At 48.4% G+C, this 17998-nt stretch overlaps 9 protein-coding genes across 9 annotated transcripts; 5 read left to right on the forward strand and 4 right to left on the reverse strand.

The window, feature by feature from the left end:
* Positions 1–268: 268 nt before the first annotated feature.
* BDV37DRAFT_281228 (uncharacterized protein) lies at positions 269–739 on the reverse strand (the record flags this gene model as incomplete). The annotated part of the gene is made up of 2 exons (XM_032086776.1): positions 269–363; positions 418–739. 2 exons carry the CDS (start codon positions 737–739, stop codon positions 269–271), a joined length of 417 nt encoding a protein of 138 aa, XP_031943300.1.
* Positions 740–2127: 1388 nt separating this feature from the next.
* On the forward strand, positions 2128–3090 carry BDV37DRAFT_281229 (uncharacterized protein; the record flags this gene model as incomplete). Its single annotated transcript, XM_032086777.1, has 2 exons — positions 2128–2527; positions 2600–3090. The coding sequence occupies 2 exons, from the start codon at positions 2128–2130 to the stop codon at positions 3088–3090; spliced, it is 891 nt and encodes a 296-aa protein (XP_031943301.1).
* Positions 3091–3218: 128 nt separating this feature from the next.
* On the forward strand, positions 3219–3861 carry BDV37DRAFT_72163 (uncharacterized protein). The gene has a single exon (XM_032091113.1). It carries the CDS (start codon positions 3348–3350, stop codon positions 3741–3743), a length of 396 nt encoding a protein of 131 aa, XP_031943302.1. The 5' UTR covers positions 3219–3347; the 3' UTR covers positions 3744–3861.
* Position 3862: 1 nt separating this feature from the next.
* BDV37DRAFT_72208 (allantoate permease family MFS transporter) lies at positions 3863–6096 on the reverse strand. Its single transcript, XM_032091114.1, has 4 exons — positions 5516–6096; positions 5040–5463; positions 4582–4984; positions 3863–4496 (listed from the first exon to the last, which is right to left on the reverse strand). Exons 1-4 carry the CDS (start codon positions 5715–5717, stop codon positions 4068–4070), a joined length of 1458 nt encoding a protein of 485 aa, XP_031943303.1. The 5' UTR covers positions 5718–6096; the 3' UTR covers positions 3863–4067.
* Positions 6097–6349: 253 nt separating this feature from the next.
* BDV37DRAFT_270198 (DUF1445 domain protein) lies at positions 6350–7258 on the forward strand (the record flags this gene model as incomplete). Its single annotated transcript, XM_032084514.1, has 2 exons — positions 6350–7042; positions 7112–7258. 2 exons carry the CDS (start codon positions 6350–6352, stop codon positions 7256–7258), a joined length of 840 nt encoding a protein of 279 aa, XP_031943304.1.
* A 501-nt stretch (positions 7259–7759) lies between these two features.
* BDV37DRAFT_281232 (uncharacterized protein) lies at positions 7760–8258 on the forward strand (the record flags this gene model as incomplete). The annotated part of the gene is made up of 2 exons (XM_032086778.1): positions 7760–8093; positions 8161–8258. The coding sequence occupies 2 exons, from the start codon at positions 7760–7762 to the stop codon at positions 8256–8258; spliced, it is 432 nt and encodes a 143-aa protein (XP_031943305.1).
* Positions 8259–9454: 1196 nt separating this feature from the next.
* On the reverse strand, positions 9455–11769 carry BDV37DRAFT_281233 (putative C6 transcription factor; the record flags this gene model as incomplete). The annotated part of the gene is made up of 4 exons (XM_032086779.1): positions 9455–10633; positions 10685–11402; positions 11452–11574; positions 11642–11769. 4 exons carry the CDS (start codon positions 11767–11769, stop codon positions 9455–9457), a joined length of 2148 nt encoding a protein of 715 aa, XP_031943306.1.
* A 223-nt stretch (positions 11770–11992) lies between these two features.
* Positions 11993–14006, reverse strand: BDV37DRAFT_243674 (cytochrome P450). The gene is made up of 4 exons (XM_032081461.1): positions 13644–14006; positions 12944–13577; positions 12564–12886; positions 11993–12505 (listed from the first exon to the last, which is right to left on the reverse strand). The coding sequence occupies exons 1-4, from the start codon at positions 13860–13862 to the stop codon at positions 12131–12133; spliced, it is 1551 nt and encodes a 516-aa protein (XP_031943307.1). The 5' UTR covers positions 13863–14006; the 3' UTR covers positions 11993–12130.
* Positions 14007–15933: 1927 nt separating this feature from the next.
* Positions 15934–17514, forward strand: BDV37DRAFT_281235 (uncharacterized protein; the record flags this gene model as incomplete). Its single annotated transcript, XM_032086780.1, has 2 exons — positions 15934–16355; positions 16413–17514. 2 exons carry the CDS (start codon positions 15934–15936, stop codon positions 17512–17514), a joined length of 1524 nt encoding a protein of 507 aa, XP_031943308.1.
* Positions 17515–17998: the final 484 nt, after the last annotated feature.

The raw sequence follows: 17998 nt of genomic DNA on the forward strand, positions 1-17998 counted from the left end.
TATTAGTGGAGACATGCCCAAGGCGGAGTAGTGAAAGCAAGTCACTGATTTGGTCTGAACCTATGGACGTAAAAAGCCACAAGACATTGCCACAATACAGAAGCAGTAGCTCACCAGGAGACTACCAGCATTGCTATCTCGCAAGGGTAGGCAGGCAGGGTCAACACATCAAAGCAACAACGCAAGCTAAGTCAAGACGATTGATTCCAAGTGCACAGTCACAACGGCCCTCAACACGGGCTCCACCAGGATACGCGTTTGGTAATCTTCAATCGGAGACGTACTGGTCATCAACCCAAGCCAAGAACTCCTCACGGCCGGTCGTATCATTCAGAGTTCCATCATGGTTAGTCTCAAGTTGGCCTAGAAATGTTAGCGGCCTATTCCATAGTTCCTGGGCTGGATCCAGGTACATACCATTCTGGGGCACAATTTCGAACTCAAGGCCGCGTTCGAGGTTCATTCCGATGGCATAGTGCCAGTGAGCTTCGCAAAAGATATTTCCGGTGACCTCAAAGCCATCACAGTACACAGTGTATCTGGCGAAGTGGATTTCTGGATCGAAATCGCAAGTTTCAATCAAAGCGGTGACCCACTTGACATAGTCCAGGTCCCTGACATACATGGTTAGACCATCCCAGACCCGAGCAAAGTCCCAGGCCATAAAGATCCCGCTTTTGCTGGGATTCATCCGATTGTGGACCTTGAAGGACGTGTCCCAGGCTATCTGACGGGGCATGTTTGTTGCAAGCTAGACATACAGGTTAGTCTGTTTTGCTACTGACATAAGGTGATGTAATCTTTGTTCGCCCGATTCAAATATGAAACCGGATGAGGGTATCTCACCTGCTAGTATCAAGATGATAGATGGATGAGAATAGATTGTTAGATTGATGCAGGTGGTTGGGAGATGGTGGCTTGAGACAGTGTGGGAGAAGGAAGAGCAGGGGCTGAAGATAAAGGAAAGAAACGCAGAGTTCCGGGCTACTAGTAGTTTCACTTGATTCACTCTGTCAGGCTCCAGCAGCGTCTATCAAGGCTACCCAATCGAGCAAGCCAATCAGGTCTGCAATCATATCATCACCTACTCGCATCTCTGTTACGCTCTCATGCACCACAAGATATAGATTTCTTTTGTATCTTCTCCTCAGCTCTACAGAGCATTCAGCAGATTATCCACGCCTTCCAATCTTTTGCTTCTCATACTTGACCTACTACGGCCTCACACCTTCAAACAGCGCAAAATGAAAATACACGAGGATATTCCCATCGAAGTCATCAATCGCGTCGATCCCGAGCGGAGCGCCTTTCTGAGAGCTTGGTGCATATGGCAGGATTGAAACAGCAAAGACACTCTTCCTATCTGGGATCTTGACTATCGATACTGGAAAAAGATACTTCTCAAGCAGTGTGACTTTAACAGCCTGAACCACGAGCTGAAGTTCTCGTTCAAACGGTACGGAGACACAGTCACTGGGTACGTGTTCTGTAGAATGCAGTGGTTTTGCGCCATACAGGCGATGCTGGAGGCGGAAGAACCCCAGCTTCAATTTGAAATTGTTTGGAAGAGCGGTAGTTCCCACTGTATATGATCATATATTACCTGGTTACACAATGATGGCTGACTTCTACAGGAGACTATGAAGGGAAACCCGAGCCAACCTTGAAAGATGAGTCAATTTTTAAAATTTGAAAACTGTCCATTACACCTGGTTGTTTGGAAGTGGGGTATGGTCACAAAAGGATGTGGACCGCTGAGCTTCGGGAGGTTTAACATGTCTGATGGAAATAGTACCAGGAATCACATAATGAAGTATATGGTGTTCACTCACGTGCTTTCTGTAACCCTACCGCCATATCAATATCATCTTTAAGATCACAGCATGCCTAAATAACAATGCCATGCCTATTTTCTCAACGTTGTAATGTTCTGCCCACTGTTTTACGACGGAATTAGATGGAAGCATGATGTTATTCACTGGTAGGATCTCCTTTGTCGGTTAGACAACAATTTGAGCACATTTACCTTACAGATCTCTACACCCACCTTCCTTTCTCCATCACACCTCATCGTTCATTATCCAAGACTCTCATATCTCAAATCCTGCAAAGATTTCAACATCTACAATGTTGGACTACCTGACCACACAGGCCCTGATCATCCGTATATGGGCCACTCTCCAGCGTGTAATAGGAGCTAGCGACGCTAGGGTCCCCCGCCTCGCAGCGGTTGAGTTGGATAACCTCTACACAGACTACGCGACCAGAAGCCAACCTGTGGAATCTTACGAATTTATTACACACATCTGGGAAGCTTTTCTACGTCTTGCAGGACAGGTAGATCATAATGGAGATGGACATTCGCAGCTAGCTAGGGTTATCCTGTGGCTAAGAAAGCTCCCTCTGAGGCAGCTCCCAGAGGTCCTCATGCTAGATGACAGTGATGGATATCACGAACCTCGTCGGATGATCTTCCTGTGGGACGGCCTGAATCGGATCGATCGTTTCCTGCCACCATTCCGCGAAAGTTAGTTCTACCCTGCAACTGTCTATTGTACTGTACACGTGGACGATCCGACAGCATGGCTAACTTCACCAGGTCTCTTGAGAAATGAAGCAGAATTTCAACAGTACCTCAACACACATGCCTTCGCTGCACTACTCACCGAGATCTATCTCATAAGTGTTCCGCGGCAAGCTATGTCGGCCATAGAGGAGGTCACCGAGGGAACGGTAACACAAATCAACGGCGAGGAAGTTGTAACTAGGAATATATGCGCCGTTGAGCATCTTGACAAGAAAGCTGCAGTTGCGGGTGTCTGGCTTGTGCACGCCGCTTATAGACTGTGGCACTACGGTACACCAAACAACATTTCACAGGGTGGCCCATGGTGGCAGAGTATGCAGAGTAGACTGTCTGACGACAACTGGAGTCCCACTGCCATGCATCTTGAGCGTTTGTGGTTCTGGAGGAACCAATTCGATGAGATTCTTGACCACGGTGATGTGTCCGCCATGACTTTTGCCATCGTCGCAAAAGCAGTGGACAAGATGGACGGACTCTTTGGACGTGATTCTAGAGAGGATTGATTCCTTTGGGAGAGCCCCTGTCTGCGGCTGCAGACCAAATCTAGTTCTCGATAGCAAATAACCTTAGGATCCATAGTTTATTGTGGAGGAATCATAGTGGAATTTCAGATCAAATACAGAATCATTAACACTGGTCGTAAAAGCCATACAAGCACATAAATATCTATTCTGATCTCGTCAGCACGGTCGAGAGTAATCGTACCATATAGACACATACCATTATCCCATGCGGTTACAGCAGATCACCAGCCTCCTCCATGATGTCCACCGCCATGATGCCCACCAAAGCCTCCTCCGCCATGATGTCCGCCGTGATGTCCTCCATGATGCCCACCTCCAAACCCAGGCCCTCCCATACCTCCATGATGGCCATGATGGTGATGGCCACCCATTCCCATGCCGAGTCCACCACCACCATGATGATGATGTCCTCCGTGATGATGATGTCTTCCACTAAATCCTCCCGGTCCCGAGTTAAACCCTCCCCCCATGCCAGCACCAGGACCGAACTCGTGTTTTCGCGGCGGTGGATATCCGCCTCCGCCCATTCCCATACCGGGGTTCATATGATGACGGCGATTACCGCCACCGAGCAGGGAGAAGCAGGAGCCCATGTTGCTTTTTGGTTGTACTTTCTTCGGTTCGTTTGTTAGGAGGTAATAATGTTGGGCAGTGATTCATAAAAGTTTCGTGAAGCAATATTAATTGTAGGTCAAAGTATATCAGTCTATCCAATTTGGAGTATAAGGCTGAAGCCAGTGGAGATCCATATAAATATATCCCACGGTACCTTTTTTCTTCCCTTCTTAACAAAAGTCTTATGTGTACGTACGTCATGACGTCATGTACCCATCCACCAATGAAGCGTACGTACAACCCTCACTCCCAAGAAAAATATCCAAGTAATAAAGGAAAAAGTCTGATGAATGACATAACTATTTGCAAAATGCCCCTGAACCACTGGAACAGGATGACTACTAGTAATGATACTTGAACTCCACTTCTGCGTCACCGGTCCTGACCCTCCGCGTATCCTCTTTGCCGTCGATAATCCTCTCCTTCTCGGCGTTCTCCCTCCTCAGGTACATCGCATGCACGAACACCAGGATCTGCGCTACGCATATAGATCCCAAGGAGAAGGAGTTACCCAGTACATAGGGTGACTTGCGATAGATCTGCCCTGCGACAATGCCCGCGCAGTTTCCGATGGTCTGTTGGACGCCGACCGCCAGGGCTCGACGGTATTGCGGTGCGAAATTGACGTTCAGCCAGGCGACGTTTAGTCCGACGCATGTGTAACAGGCGATCGCGCAGAGGTAGGTGGCGAAATATTTCACGGGGTTGTTGGACACGGCGAGGAGGAGGATGTAGCCTATTATTCCGAAGATGTTGGCGATTAGGATGTACTATCCTCGCACGTTAGCACATTGTTCGCTATGCTAGTCCCGATCTTGATTATCGGAAAAGGGAAGGACGAGGGACAGGACTTACGGAGGCAAAGCGCGAAAATCGATCCGCACAATATGCTACTGCAATAAACACAAGTGCAGCCCATATATAGACCGGCACGGTCAACACATTGCTCATCAGTGAGTTGTATCCGATATCCTGCAAAATTGTCGGCAAGAAGGTGCTAAATCCGTAGAGCAGGATGTCCTGACAGAACTGCGTGGCGGCGCTGAACGCCAGTTTAGGATCGCGCAGTGCGGTCCACATTTCCTCCCAGTTGAACTTGTCGCTGCCCATGTATTTGCGGCGTTGTTCGTTCCGCACGCGCATCATCCATTTCTCTTCTGCAGTCAGGAAGTATGATTCTGCGGGATCGTTGGGGAGGCCGAACCAGATGAGGACGGCGCAGACCATGCTGAAGAGGCCTTCGATGATGTAGACCCATCTGGTTGATTCTTGGTTAACGATGCAAGGTAATAAGGAGGGGGGGACCCAAATACCTCCATCCGGCCTTTCCTCCTAGCCCGTCCATATGCAGCAGTGCGTATGCCAGTAAACCTCCCACAGCGCCAGAGATAGCTGCGGAGCTGAAAAGGTAGGAGACGCGTTTGGCCTGCTCTTCCCGCCGGTAGACCATCGCCAGGTACAGATTCAGACATGGGAAAAGTCCCGCTTCGCAAGCACCCAGAATCAATCTTGTGGCGTAGAGTGCAGCGACGTTCTGCACGAACCCCGTAAAGATTGTCGCTAGAGACCAGACGATGCACAGTCCAGTTAGGATATTGCGGGGCGTAAGCTTTTTCATCAACACCGCCCATGGTGATTCTAGCAGGACATAAGTCACGTAGAAGATGGACACGGCGATCGAAAACTGCGTCTCGGAGGCCCCGATATCCTCGGGCATCCCCGCGACTTTGACATTACCTGTTGAGGTCAGCTCCGCCATCTTAGACTGGCCGTAAAATATTCGGCATACCGATATTTGTGCGATCCAAGAAACATGACAAATATGTCACCATAATAATGGGAATAAAGGCTAAGTCCAGTTTCATCAGGAGTTTCTTCTCCTTTTTCGGATCGAGCACGACATCGTCCACATCGCCGACCCCCGGCTCCTCTATGGAGGTTTTGCGATCATTTTTGTTCTCGACCGGGATATCCTTTTCGTCTGTCGACATGGGAGGCGTCCAAATAGGCTGGTCGTCTAAGTGACAAAGTGCTCTTTCGTTCTCGAATTTCTGCGACAGATGCAACTGCACTTCCACCCCAAAATCTCCCAAACCCAGGTGACAGGGGAAGGGAAAATATGGGGTTAAAAGAGTCTCGTGGATCTTGCTGATCCCTCCGTCACGATTACCTATCAAGATAGCGCATGCATATCTTTCCCCTCCTAGTGCATAGCCTTTGGCTGGGTGACACTCCCGTTATCTGAATAAGGTAGCACTTGAGTAACAGAAATTCGGCCAACGTCCGCGTCTCCGCTCGTTGAAGAGGCCTGTTCGGGCCGAAGGGTCAAGATAAGTGGTGGAGAGGAGTTTATCAGTTGGTGATCCCTACTAATATCATTAGCTCATTGGGTGGTCCGACTGATAAAACCCCAGATATCGGTGAGTGGGCCCCGAGGGTGGATATGGGGAAAACGAGTGGGTTGAACTCCGTGTATAAACGCTGGGGTCGTTTGATGGTCGTCGACACCCCGTCATGGCGGAAAATAAGTCATCGTCATTCCGCGGGGAAGGTCATATAATTCAAATGTAGAACACAAGTACTCAACACAACAGACGACCATAATGCGATTATTCTTGTAGAGATGGACCCCACGCATTGTCAGACAGCCCACCAAATCCGCCTCCTCGGACGCCAAAACCACATAACCAACACCTCGGGCTTAGCCCCAGGATATCTCCAAGCCAATCTTCTCATTCTTCCCTCGAAGCACGCCGAGGATTTCCACAACCTATGTCTCCGCAACCCGGTCTCCTGCCCCTTACTGGGGCTCACCCCTAAGGGCAACCCCAACACTGTTTACCCGTCATCCTGCATCAAATACGACGACTTCGACCTCCGAACGGACTGTCCCAAATACCGTGTTTATAAAGATGGCAAGTATATTGAGAGTCGTACCGATCTCCTCAACCTCTGGACAGACGACTATGTCGGTTTTCTAATCGGATGCTCTTTTTCCTTTGAAGATGCCCTGGCTGACGTGGGCCTGAAACCGAGACACCAAGCCACGGGAACCATTGTTGCCATGTATAAAACACGGATTCCATTGTTAACATCGGGAATCTTCAAGGACGGGACTTGCATTGTCTCGATGAGACCCTATCGGGTGGAAGATGTAGAGAGGGTTCGGGAGATCACCAGACCCTTCCTGGCCACACATGGGGAGCCGGTCGACTGGGGATGGGATGCCCTTGAGCGGTTGGGGATTAGCGATATCGAGAAGCCGGATTTTGGAGAGAGACAGGCTTTTGAGGAGGGGGAAGTTCCAGTCTTTTGGGTGCGTTTCCCCTTTCTTCCCCTTCCATTCTCCTTTAGCTATGAAATGACTTTGTTGATTGTTCACCAGGCGTGTGGCGTCACACCGCAAATGGCCGTGGAGTCGGCAGGAAGCCGGATCGAAGGGCTGGTATTCGCGCATGAGCCAGCCCATATGTTAGTTACGGACTTTACCGTCAAAGATTTGGAAATATTGGGAAAGCCCCTTTATAACTAATTCGATGATGTTTTATTCTCTTCTCCCTTGAGCTCTCTGTATAACAGGACTTCGGTATTCAGACCAACGTGTGCACGTGGAACTCTTGGAGTAAATCTAGCAGCAGTGGACAAATCCAGATATCACAGGATGTTCACAGAACGGATAGATGAATTATTGATTAATGCAGGCACCTTCAGACGCAATGTGCTATAATACCGGCCTGGTGCCAAAGCAGTGACGGGATTCTCCAGTTGGGCATGGAGTATATGCATTATATAGGCTTGTTCGAGACACATATAAGGTATTCTCGTCTCCTCCATGGGAGATCCTTCTCTCCTTATGCAGAGATCAAGGTCTAGTCAACGCATACTGGATTTCAATCCGTCCGTCTTAACCCTTCCAGTACATTCTATCGTCTTTATCAACCTGTTATATTCGACTACTTCTAGTCGATCCCTAGCCATCAGCCTTTCTAGAAGGAGTTACAGGGACCTTTTCCCCTCCCATTCCAACTGCATCATGTCCGAAGCTGGGCCACGAATTGCACGGGATGCTGTGATTGTGGTGGTCAATATGGTCGACCCAGTTCGGAGTGCCATTAGGAAGGCTCATTGGTTGTTCCCGGAATCCCATGCCAATGACGCTAGCCTCCGCGTTAAATGGCTGAAGTATCCTGAATGGGAGATTTATTTGGACGAACAATGCTCGTATTCCTCTCAGAAGCATTTTCTAAGAGCCCTTATCCGTGGAGCTTACCAATACATTCACTGCGAGAGAGAGTGGCTCTCTAGCATGGAACTTTTGGGGGAGGTTTCCGAGGTGAAGTATGAATTTGAAATAGTCTCCTGCAGAGGTAAGAACACCTATATCAGATAAATCAAAGTATTGCTTACCATGAATTGAGCTGATTGCATTCGTAGATGTGTACGAAAACCTTGGATATGAACCCATTGAGCCTGATGAACGGGATATGAGCAATCCTCGTACACCTATTGTCGGTCTGAGCGATGACTACTAGTAGATACAAGGGGTGAGCGGTATGCAGTCCCACGTTTACCGCCTAATCAATTTGGATTCGAGCTGGATATTTCGCGGGGATGTTGCAGGCGAAGGTGACATGTTGGAATTATAGATACCTGGGTCATGTCATTTGTTAGTACCTCAATGCATATTTGCTATTATCTGGATTCAGCTGTAGATTGTATTTCAGTCGCTCGGCATATCTCTTATCCTCCTACATGACATAACTTGTGTCAATCGACGGTATCACCCACTAGGCTTACACGCCTACTATGAAAGAACCAGTAAAACAAGCCAAATAGATCAACACACATTTAACAAGTACCTCAAGATACATGGACAACTGCAGCACTACTCTAAATCCAATTCCACTACATTAATGTATAATCTATAACAAATATATACAGCACCAAACACCTACAAACCACCTCTACATTCACCAACCAGCAAGTCACCAGACACCCGTCTGTAAAAGCATGTACATCTCCGCAAAAGCTCATCTATATAAGTCGAGTCCATAATATAAGCCCATCTCCTACCGAATCAATTCCATTAAATCACACAATTTCACACTTCACAAAGTAAACCGTATCCGAAACCTCCTTCTCAACCAACAATGAATTTCATCATCCGTCTCGTGACACACGCCATGAGAAGGCCGCACAGAGTACGCTTCATTATCGCAATAGTCAGGACTTGTTACATACTTTCGAACAGGCACGATGATTAACCCACGATCACTAGGAGAGCAGTGTTTCTATGGATTTTAGTGCTCACCGTTCGTTCTATGCTACCGATATTCCCACTCCGTGAGAGCTCTGTGTCGAAGATAAGACAACTAAGCTCCTGTTTCCGCTAGACGGGTTCCCATAGTCGGCTGGTCTCTAGTGATGCGAAACCAGCTATACAGACAAACTCATCCGGTAAGTCCAGTACTTCGCTACCTGTTCTTGTCGCTATACAGTTGAATGACCTTCTGGCATATTTATAACTTCGACACCTCAAAGCCTTTGTAGCAAATAATGAGCTTGTTACATATCAAACCACAACAAAAGTCAACTGTACATCTGGATACACTTGTTCATTAATTAATTATGTGGAACCAGACCTACTGAATTATTTTACATTGACTATTTTAGCACCAGGTAGTATTATATAGAGGTAAATAAACTCATGGCATTTTCCACAGTGCCGTCAGAAGCAGTCCTTCATTAAACTTGACAGCTCACCTCCAAAGTCAAACGTGTAGCCATTCCCCATGCGAGCTCCATACTGCCACGGTTCCTCGTAGGTCTGCACCCCCGTTCCCACTGACATGATCTGGTCTTCAATATTACCCACTGCTTCGAACCATTCCATCAGCTCCCGTGTCATCTGAGCTCCGTCGGGTGTTGTATGACTCTGCGTGCTAGGCGCCGGCATTTGCTCCATTGAGTCCACCGCTACAGTACCAGCGGCTGGCTCAAGTGCGGTACGAGCCGTCTCATCGGGCTGTTGGTGGGTCTGCAGCCCAAGTTGAGGCCCCAGTTTTCGAAGGCCCTTGATTGACCTCCACAGTCGCCGGGATACATATGATCGCGGCGAGAAGCCTTTCACTAGTTCCAGAGCCATGTAGAACTCCTCTCTAGAGTGAGCACTGAATTGGGCAGGTGTGTGCGATACGGCGAGGAACAGAACGGCAAGGGCTGACACGAGAAACCAGTTGAATGTGACCTGTTGGAGACGGTAAATATCTGACGTCTGGTTGAGCTTTGTGATAAACTGGATTGTTTCTTTGGCAAGGTCAACGATTATTTGCGATTCTGCTGGATAACGCATCATATGAGCCGCTGAATACAGTACCGGTCGATAGATGAGCATCCTCAGCTGGTTGGCTCGCAGGTAAAGTAAAGACCGCAGTCGACGGATACTCCGTGGCTCTTGTTGCACCTGATCCAATGGCTGGTCAAGACGCAGGGACTCAGGAATTGCAGCAGTCCATCGTACGACCTGCCAGTCTAGATAGTTCATCTCGTCCTTCTTGATCTCGTTGGTGTTGTTGAAAGCTGATATGAACTTCCAGACCTTTGCCGCAATGCGGCTATACCGAATCATCACCCGCAAGTAGGGGGTCTTTTCCTCGGGCTCTGGAAGCCACGGGTCAATGTCCGTGTCTTCCAAGGCAAAGGGCATGCCCGTCCCGAAGCTCCAGCGCATGTCCAGAACATATATGGACCAGAACAATCGTAGAATACGCTCCTTTCCTTCGGCCAGAATAGCCGGCTGTTCCAATGTTTCCCGTCGGTGAAGACCTTTCTCCAGACACATACGTTCCACGATACCGATCGTCCTCCAGGCAAGTGCTTCTTCGTCCATTTGAAAGTAGAAAATCGACTGGGTGACTACGTTAGATCATGCGAAGAGCAAAAGCACGGCAGAACTTACCACCAGCGTCAGGAATATAATACCTCTGATGTCCGGAGGCCCCCAGACACAGTTATCTGCCACCTCCTGTACATCTTCAAACAGCCGCATAGCCAAATCGCTGTTTCCGCTTGCCTCGGCCGTTATTGCGCACGCAAGAACCAACCTGAGAATATGTACGTCATAACCATCCAGCTTCGTATCTCCATTATGTGGTACAGACGCCTCCGACCAGGCCTCTGTTCCCACCTGGCCATATAGAATCTCAACCTGGTTGAGTAACTGCTGCAGGTCCAGCACAGGGTACATAATCCCCATCTCCTCCTCATACACCCTGCACAATCTAAGGGCTTCATCCTTTCCAATAGTCCATAGTGGATCACCCCGTCGTGTATGTAATACCTGGGTCGGTGAGGGCGGCGACGGCATAGGCGACGGCTCCTGAGTCAAATCCCCGTCCTCACCAGCATCATTGCGCTCGACGATCCCGCGTCGCTGAAGACTCGATTTCGCAATATCAAAACTAAACGCGGAGGTTGTGGGACCTTGAAAAGTCAACCCCTTCGCCGATGAGACACGCCGAAAATGCCTCTGCGAGGAGACAGATGAACAAGTCTGGTCCGGTCGCGCGAATGACGTCGGGGCAGCAGCACCTTGAGTAAGTGTATGAACGGCGGCCGTCAAAGCAGTGATTTGCTCCTGCATGACTTTCATCTGCTCGCACAATTGATCGAATCCGCTGTGTTCCGTCAGTTTAATTTCTCTCCGCCCCACAGACCTGCGCTTACTGTTCATTCGCGGTGATTTCTTGTCGCTGTCCTTCCTGGTACACACATCCAATCCGCTGTCTTCCGCATCTTTGGCATGGCGTCTCTCCATTACACTTGATTTTCCGACGCTTGCACTCGTTACTGTAGTTCGCGGTTTCAGTAAGACCTTGAGCGACAGTCAATACTGGGAAGGATGAACGTGACCCACCATGCCTTTGCGATGTATTTCCGTCTTTTCCGCGGGCGGGGATGGTGCGATTCTGTGTCGTTCTCTATCATGCGAGTATCCCCGTTGTCTGCGATTTGGTCTGTGTCATGATCCACCGGGGCAGACATCTTGACCAGGTTCCGGTATGAGCGGAGAGAAAGAAAAAGCCGATGGATGTTTTGCTGTTGGGTCAAGTCGCTAATGCGGGGGTTCGGCAGCCGAGGTTGCACTATAGCCCGAGCGGGTTTAGGCGGCGACGATCCACTCGGCAGTTATCCACTCCCTGGAATGGTTCCGTTCCCGCTAAGCTCTTACTAGTAGCTTGGTTCGTCGACTACGTCAGGTATTCTCTTGGTTGGACATGTCCTCCATTCATTGCAGTGTAATCTTCACATTCATAATACTATGTACATTTTCATTCTAAGCGTTCAAGTATCATAACCGACGCAATTCTAAAGCTAGACTGTGAAAAACATGGAAAATAGAAGACTACAGGTCCTTCGTCCGCTCATCGCTCTCCGCGATCCATTGTTGAAGCTTCGGTGCATCCCGCGGCTTGAAACCGACCTTGAATGGTTTCGGCTCCGTGGTCAAAGCTGTAGGGATCGCATTGCAATCGATCGCATCCAGGATAGGGCGATCTCCCGGGTTCTGCGCGGGATGCATCGTGAAGGCAGTGATCAGTCGGATGTACGCCGTGTATAGTTCGCGATTGGCAAGATGAGATCCCGCACACATCCGTGAGCCAGCTCCATATCCGTAGTGAGGAGTACCGGAGCCTTCAGAGACTTCGAGATATCGCTCAGGGATGAACTTCTCGGGCATCTTGAAATGGTCCTCGTCGTAGTCGGCAGCCCAGGCGTTCTGTAAATCAATGAGTATGCTTACTGGAGCGCAGACCAGAAAGAAGGGAGTATCTTACCATGAAGAATGTAGTTCCAGCCGGAATTTTGGCTCCGTTGAACTCAATTTCCTTGATGTTTACCCGTGGCAGACAAATCGGAATGACAGTCCAGAATCGCAGAGTTTCCTTGACCAAGGCCGACACGTATGGAACCTTCTCCTCAACCAAACACTTTTCCCACGCATCGCCACCTGGGTAGACCTTCATGATCTCGTCATAGGCCTTCTGCTGAATACGCTGACCGTCCTCGGAAGCCAGGAAGGCGATGCCCATAATCAAGTTACCGGGAACAGTATCCAAACCAGCCGAAACCATGGTCAAGCAAATAGACTTCACCTCAGCTGTTAATCCATCCTGTCAGTGAAGAGCTCTAACTTGTACGCTGGAAGCTTTCTTACCCTCGTTAAGCTTTGCTTCCGGGTCCTTCAGAATATTTCCAGTAATGCACGGCTTGTCTGTTCCCTTGGCAATTCTGTCCTTTAGAATACCCAGCAAATACGTTAAGTACTTGTCCCGACGGACACGGAATTCCTCAGCCTCGCGATTCATTTTAGGCATAATCCGCAGCAAGGGGATGTAATCCTGCCAGTTATTGCTCGTACTGCGGAAGTTTGACACGCCACGCTCGACATCGACGATTTCCTTGAGCAGCTCATCATCGACATTACCCGAGATCCGGAATCCGTAGTTCAGCGTAAGACTGGTATTAAGCGCGAATCGCTGGAAATAAGCAGTGGGATTCACATCCACCGTTCCGTTCTGGCTATCCTTGAACAGTTCCTTAATACTAGCGGTGGCTTCCAGATCAATGATCGGCATATACGACTGCACTGCGGGACGATTAAGCGCTGTTGCAGCCGCCTTGCGCCGTCTCTTGCAGGATTCATCCCAAGGAGATGTACCAATTGTAAATCCCTGCGAGCTGGAAACGACGCTATGGAAGGTGTGGAATGTTGGACGAGAGATGAGCGCGGATTGGTCCTTGATCCAGAGCTGGCGCACGGAGTCGAAACTGTTGGCGAAAACCACGCGCTAAACAGCGGTCAAATTAGCTTCACGCCCCCTCACATCAGCCACCGAAACAATGTCAAAGCTGACCTTGTTGCCCATGCGCACTTGGAAAACTGGGCCAAACTTCTTTGCCCATTTCCCCGCAACCGTCGCGTGCTGGTCCCCTAGTTGTAAAAGATTCCCGAAGAGAGGAACTCCGGGAATCTCTGGGAGGCCTTTAATCTTCGGAATATCCGTGCGGTTCAAGTAGCGAATGATGAAGTACGCCACCGCGACAGCGGCGAGCGCGATCGTTTGTAACGACATCTCTGAAAATGTTTAGAAGAGGAGAAAGAAAACGGTTGTTATCGTAGGAGAAATCTCATTTCAGCTCAGGTGGCATACGGCGCGCCGGGTTTTATACCAAACATCTCGGTTTAAGCATCAAGCCTCCGCAGGGGTTATTACGTCGGTTGCACGGGACTTTTCCGACCATGGTTCACTATAGGTCCACGTCACGGTATTTAGACGGATTGCCGTTCTCTTGCTAGGGTCTGAGACTTGTCACCCAACCCTGCGAGGGGCGGTCATCATTGCAACTTCGTGAATCAGACGCACCTCATTGGTTGTACCGCCTCGACCAAGGAAGAAAGTCCATACCTCAGGCTTCGTCTCGGGTGCGGCATTTCATTCCGCGTCCACGGTTAAACGCGGACGCGGAACATCGCGGCTTCAATTTCCGCTCATCGCATTAGTACAATTAAACCCCGGAGTGTAGAGTTATGAACAATTTTGAACTGAGATGACAGGCTTCCTGAATCTCGGGGAAAGCTACAAAATTACGGATTCGAAGCTTTGCCAAGGCGGCCCCGGATTTCCCCAATTCAGTGAATAGGATTTTCCGCTATATTTCCGCACATTATCTTATTTACTTACATTCATTTTGCGAAATTGCCGGCTAAACACAAATTGTACCAATTATTCGTTTGATAGACTTGGATTAGAGCGTAGGCTCACACCACTGAGCAAACCCCAATATATATCTGTCATAGAGAAGTCAGAATGATCTGCTAGTTCAAGTGTGAAACATTTTCTGTCGATCAATTAATGCAAGTCATTCAGGAACAACCTATAGAATGGCTATTATGATCATCTCTTTACACACGGAAGATCACGAAGCCCTAATCCTGCGCAGTTGATCCCGTGCACCAACGGCTATTAGAAAAGTAGTCTGAATCGAATAAATCAAGCACTGTAAATTGACAAATGGGCCAGACTCGGGCCTAAAATGTGATTGAGAGTTGACTACTGGCTATACACTAATTCTAACTATTTTTTGACATTGTGACTAAACTATATATATATACTTCGTGTCATTTGTTGGCTAATTCAACTTGTTGTACCGTCATCTGCAAATGTATATCATATTCCCATGACGACAGAATCCAACTATTAGCTGGCGAACTCTCGAGCACCTACCATCCTAAGAAGATGCAGAGAGCAATAGTCTGATGATTGCTTGCAAGTTGCAACCATCAGCGAAAAGTACCGGCATTAATATCACAGCCTAACTGAATGAGTTCTACGATTGTTCTTTTCCTGTGAAGGCCACTTACGAAACGTCTCCATTGCTTGCCATATAATAGGGTGAGCTATATATAATTTGGGGGCCCGCAATTTCAGTTATTGGGCAGAAATATCCTCTTCGCAATTGGTTCGATTCCCTTTTAATAATAACAAGGAAATTGCTACGGGGCTCTATGCAGGGGTTGGTGATGCATTGTACTATACATGAACTGATGGAACTAATCCTTTAAGGCTAGAATGCGTCTTGGATCTTTTAGTCCCTATAATCGTATGATATTTGAGGATGTTTTGAAGTACAAATTGTGTCCCTAGCTCTGGTTAACAAGGGTAATCAAAAATTGGCGATTCTCCACAGTATGGGTTACATCCGCAGCGTATGGCAGATACTTTCTCCGAGATAGTGTTCATTGTAAACGGCCTCACACATGCTCAAATTGGGATTAGGGTTGACACACAGAATTATTGCGCTACAGCCTTAAAGGACTAGTTGCTAGCCGCAGCGTAGTATCACAGAATTTGGTTCTTCTAAAAGTATCCACGCCGCTTTATTGTCTGGTTTTGGATCGTTGCAACGCTAAAATAGTGTCTAATAGCTTGGTTACAAGGTAGCTAAGCGTGTCGATGGAGTAGTCTACCAGCATCGATAGGATCTAGGCGTGCTTGGCTACAAGGATGCGACTGAATTTGACGTGGGCCAGAAAGATCGCCATCATAGTATCTCGCAATTCCCTCTTTATCATTCATTTCCCTTCAGTTATCAATCCCATATTGTCTCGTCGAATTCACTATTCAAATTCCATCTTTCCTTGCCATGTTGGCCTTCAGAGCACCTGTCTGGCGACGTATATCCCCAACCTATGGCGCTAATTATAGGAGACTGGCCAATTCATTCCGGTTCCAGGTCAGACGTGGTATCTGCCAACTGCAGAGCGTTGACAAGTTCCACAAAGTGCGGCTTCGATTCCAAGATGACGTAAAGAGGGGATTAGAGATCTTGGTTTCCATTCTGAGAGAGCCGTCCCGTGCGGAACAGCTACGCGAGCTGGAACTAGATTGTACACCATGCGACATGATTAGGAGTGACCCTTATGAGATCCGGCCAACACAAGTCTTGCTGCCAACAGAAGACCTTCAAAGGCTCCAGCTTGCAGTCAGAAACGCAGGGTTTGAAGAGCGAGGAGAGCATGAACGAGTATTAAGTATGCTTCTACAGGATGTTAGTGAAGATCAAGGGTATGCCAGCTACCCCTGATAAAGCATTGACCTTCCTAGACGCTTACAGTTCCTCAGTCCATATGGCAAGTACCTATATTTCCAGGCGCAGGCCCTCGCTGTCATGTTTGTGTCCCTGGCACCTCGATTGGAATCCCTAGCCTTCTGCTCGCTAGGGTTGCAACATCGCTTAGAGACATATGTATTCGAAAACTTCCTGCAGCGAGCCATCGCTGAGAAGCGCGATGTGCCTGGCTTGCGTAATCTCCGCTCAGTGAGATTTCTCGATAGTATAGATAGTTTTATGAATGGTGGTACACTCTATTGGGATTACGACGTTCATGACTGCCTTAATCTCATCCGGGAACTCCCCGCCATTGAATCTGTTCGCTTTGATGCTATTAAGCCGAACCTCGATGTAGGAACGTGGCCTCCACCACGCTCAGCCAACTACACTGATATCATGTTTTACCACTGTATTATACACATGTTGTACGAGGAGTTGGAGGTCGTTATCCACTCACCCAAACGATTAAGAAAGTTCGCATGGACGGTTGGTGGACGCTCCGAGCGGGGAGGTGATATAACACCAATCAGTCCAGTATTCACCCTAGAGTGCTTGCTCACCCACCGGCACACATTGGAAGAGCTGGATCTTGACATCCAGGGCCATGCGATCTTCCGTGAAATGGTCGATGAGGATCCCATGTTCCGGCAAGATGATGACAACGATTATTATGACGATGAAGATCTTGACAAGTGGAAAGCTCAAAAGAAAGAAATCGTGGGTGTAGAATCACCCGCTCCGGATTGTGCGCTCCGCAGCTTTCCCAATCTCAAACATCTTAGCCTCGGCACCCATGTTCTCTACTGCTACGCTCGTGGCTTTGGTGCCGGTCGCCTGAAGGAACCCTTTTCTCTCATTGACAACCTGCCCCCACGTCTGGAATCGCTGCGCCTCTACGGCTATGGCTTGCCTGGTGAACTCCCACACAGATGTAAAGATTCGCTGGACCTAGAAGTAGAGGCCCAGATAGCAGCTTTGTTGGAGCAGAAGGATTCAAAGTTACCGTCTTTGAAGGTTATTGAGGGAATTGATACACCTATACCTCATGGGTGCAGTGTGGAAGATTGTGACAGGGACCCGCACCTGTTATGGCGGCGTGAGGACGACGAATAGAGAACGCCTAATGATAACTAAACAGTGTCATCTGGGGTTGTTGGGTTGACTGCTCATAATCTCCTTTCCTTCGTCTAGGCTTTGGTGCAGAACCCAGCGTCCTTGTTATCTGAGGTGGTATTACCGGGCTCTATGTGTTTGAGACGGATATACTTCATAATTCGGTCAGTCATCATCTTGAATACTCTTTCTTTTTCATTGGTTTCGCTTGTTGAACTTCAAGTTTCCTTCTTCTCTCTTCTCCTTCCTTTCTTTCTTATCTTATTTTCCTATCCTTTCGAGTCTTTCTACATTATCGTTATACTAAAGCTGGACGTGAATCCGCGGCTACCAAACTTTGCCTACCTAACTCTCTACTTAGCTTATATTCAGGAACCAGCTGATGTTAGTTGGCCTATGCTTAGATCTGCTAGTAGGAAAGAATAAGCCAGGGCTGAGGACTTGTACGCCGCCCGCACTTCAAGGACATCAATTCACTGCAGCC

This window comes from Aspergillus pseudonomiae (genome assembly GCF_009193645.1).
Source record: "Aspergillus pseudonomiae strain CBS 119388 unplaced genomic scaffold BDV37scaffold_19, whole genome shotgun sequence".
NCBI classification, from domain to species: domain Eukaryota; kingdom Fungi; phylum Ascomycota; class Eurotiomycetes; order Eurotiales; family Aspergillaceae; genus Aspergillus; species Aspergillus pseudonomiae.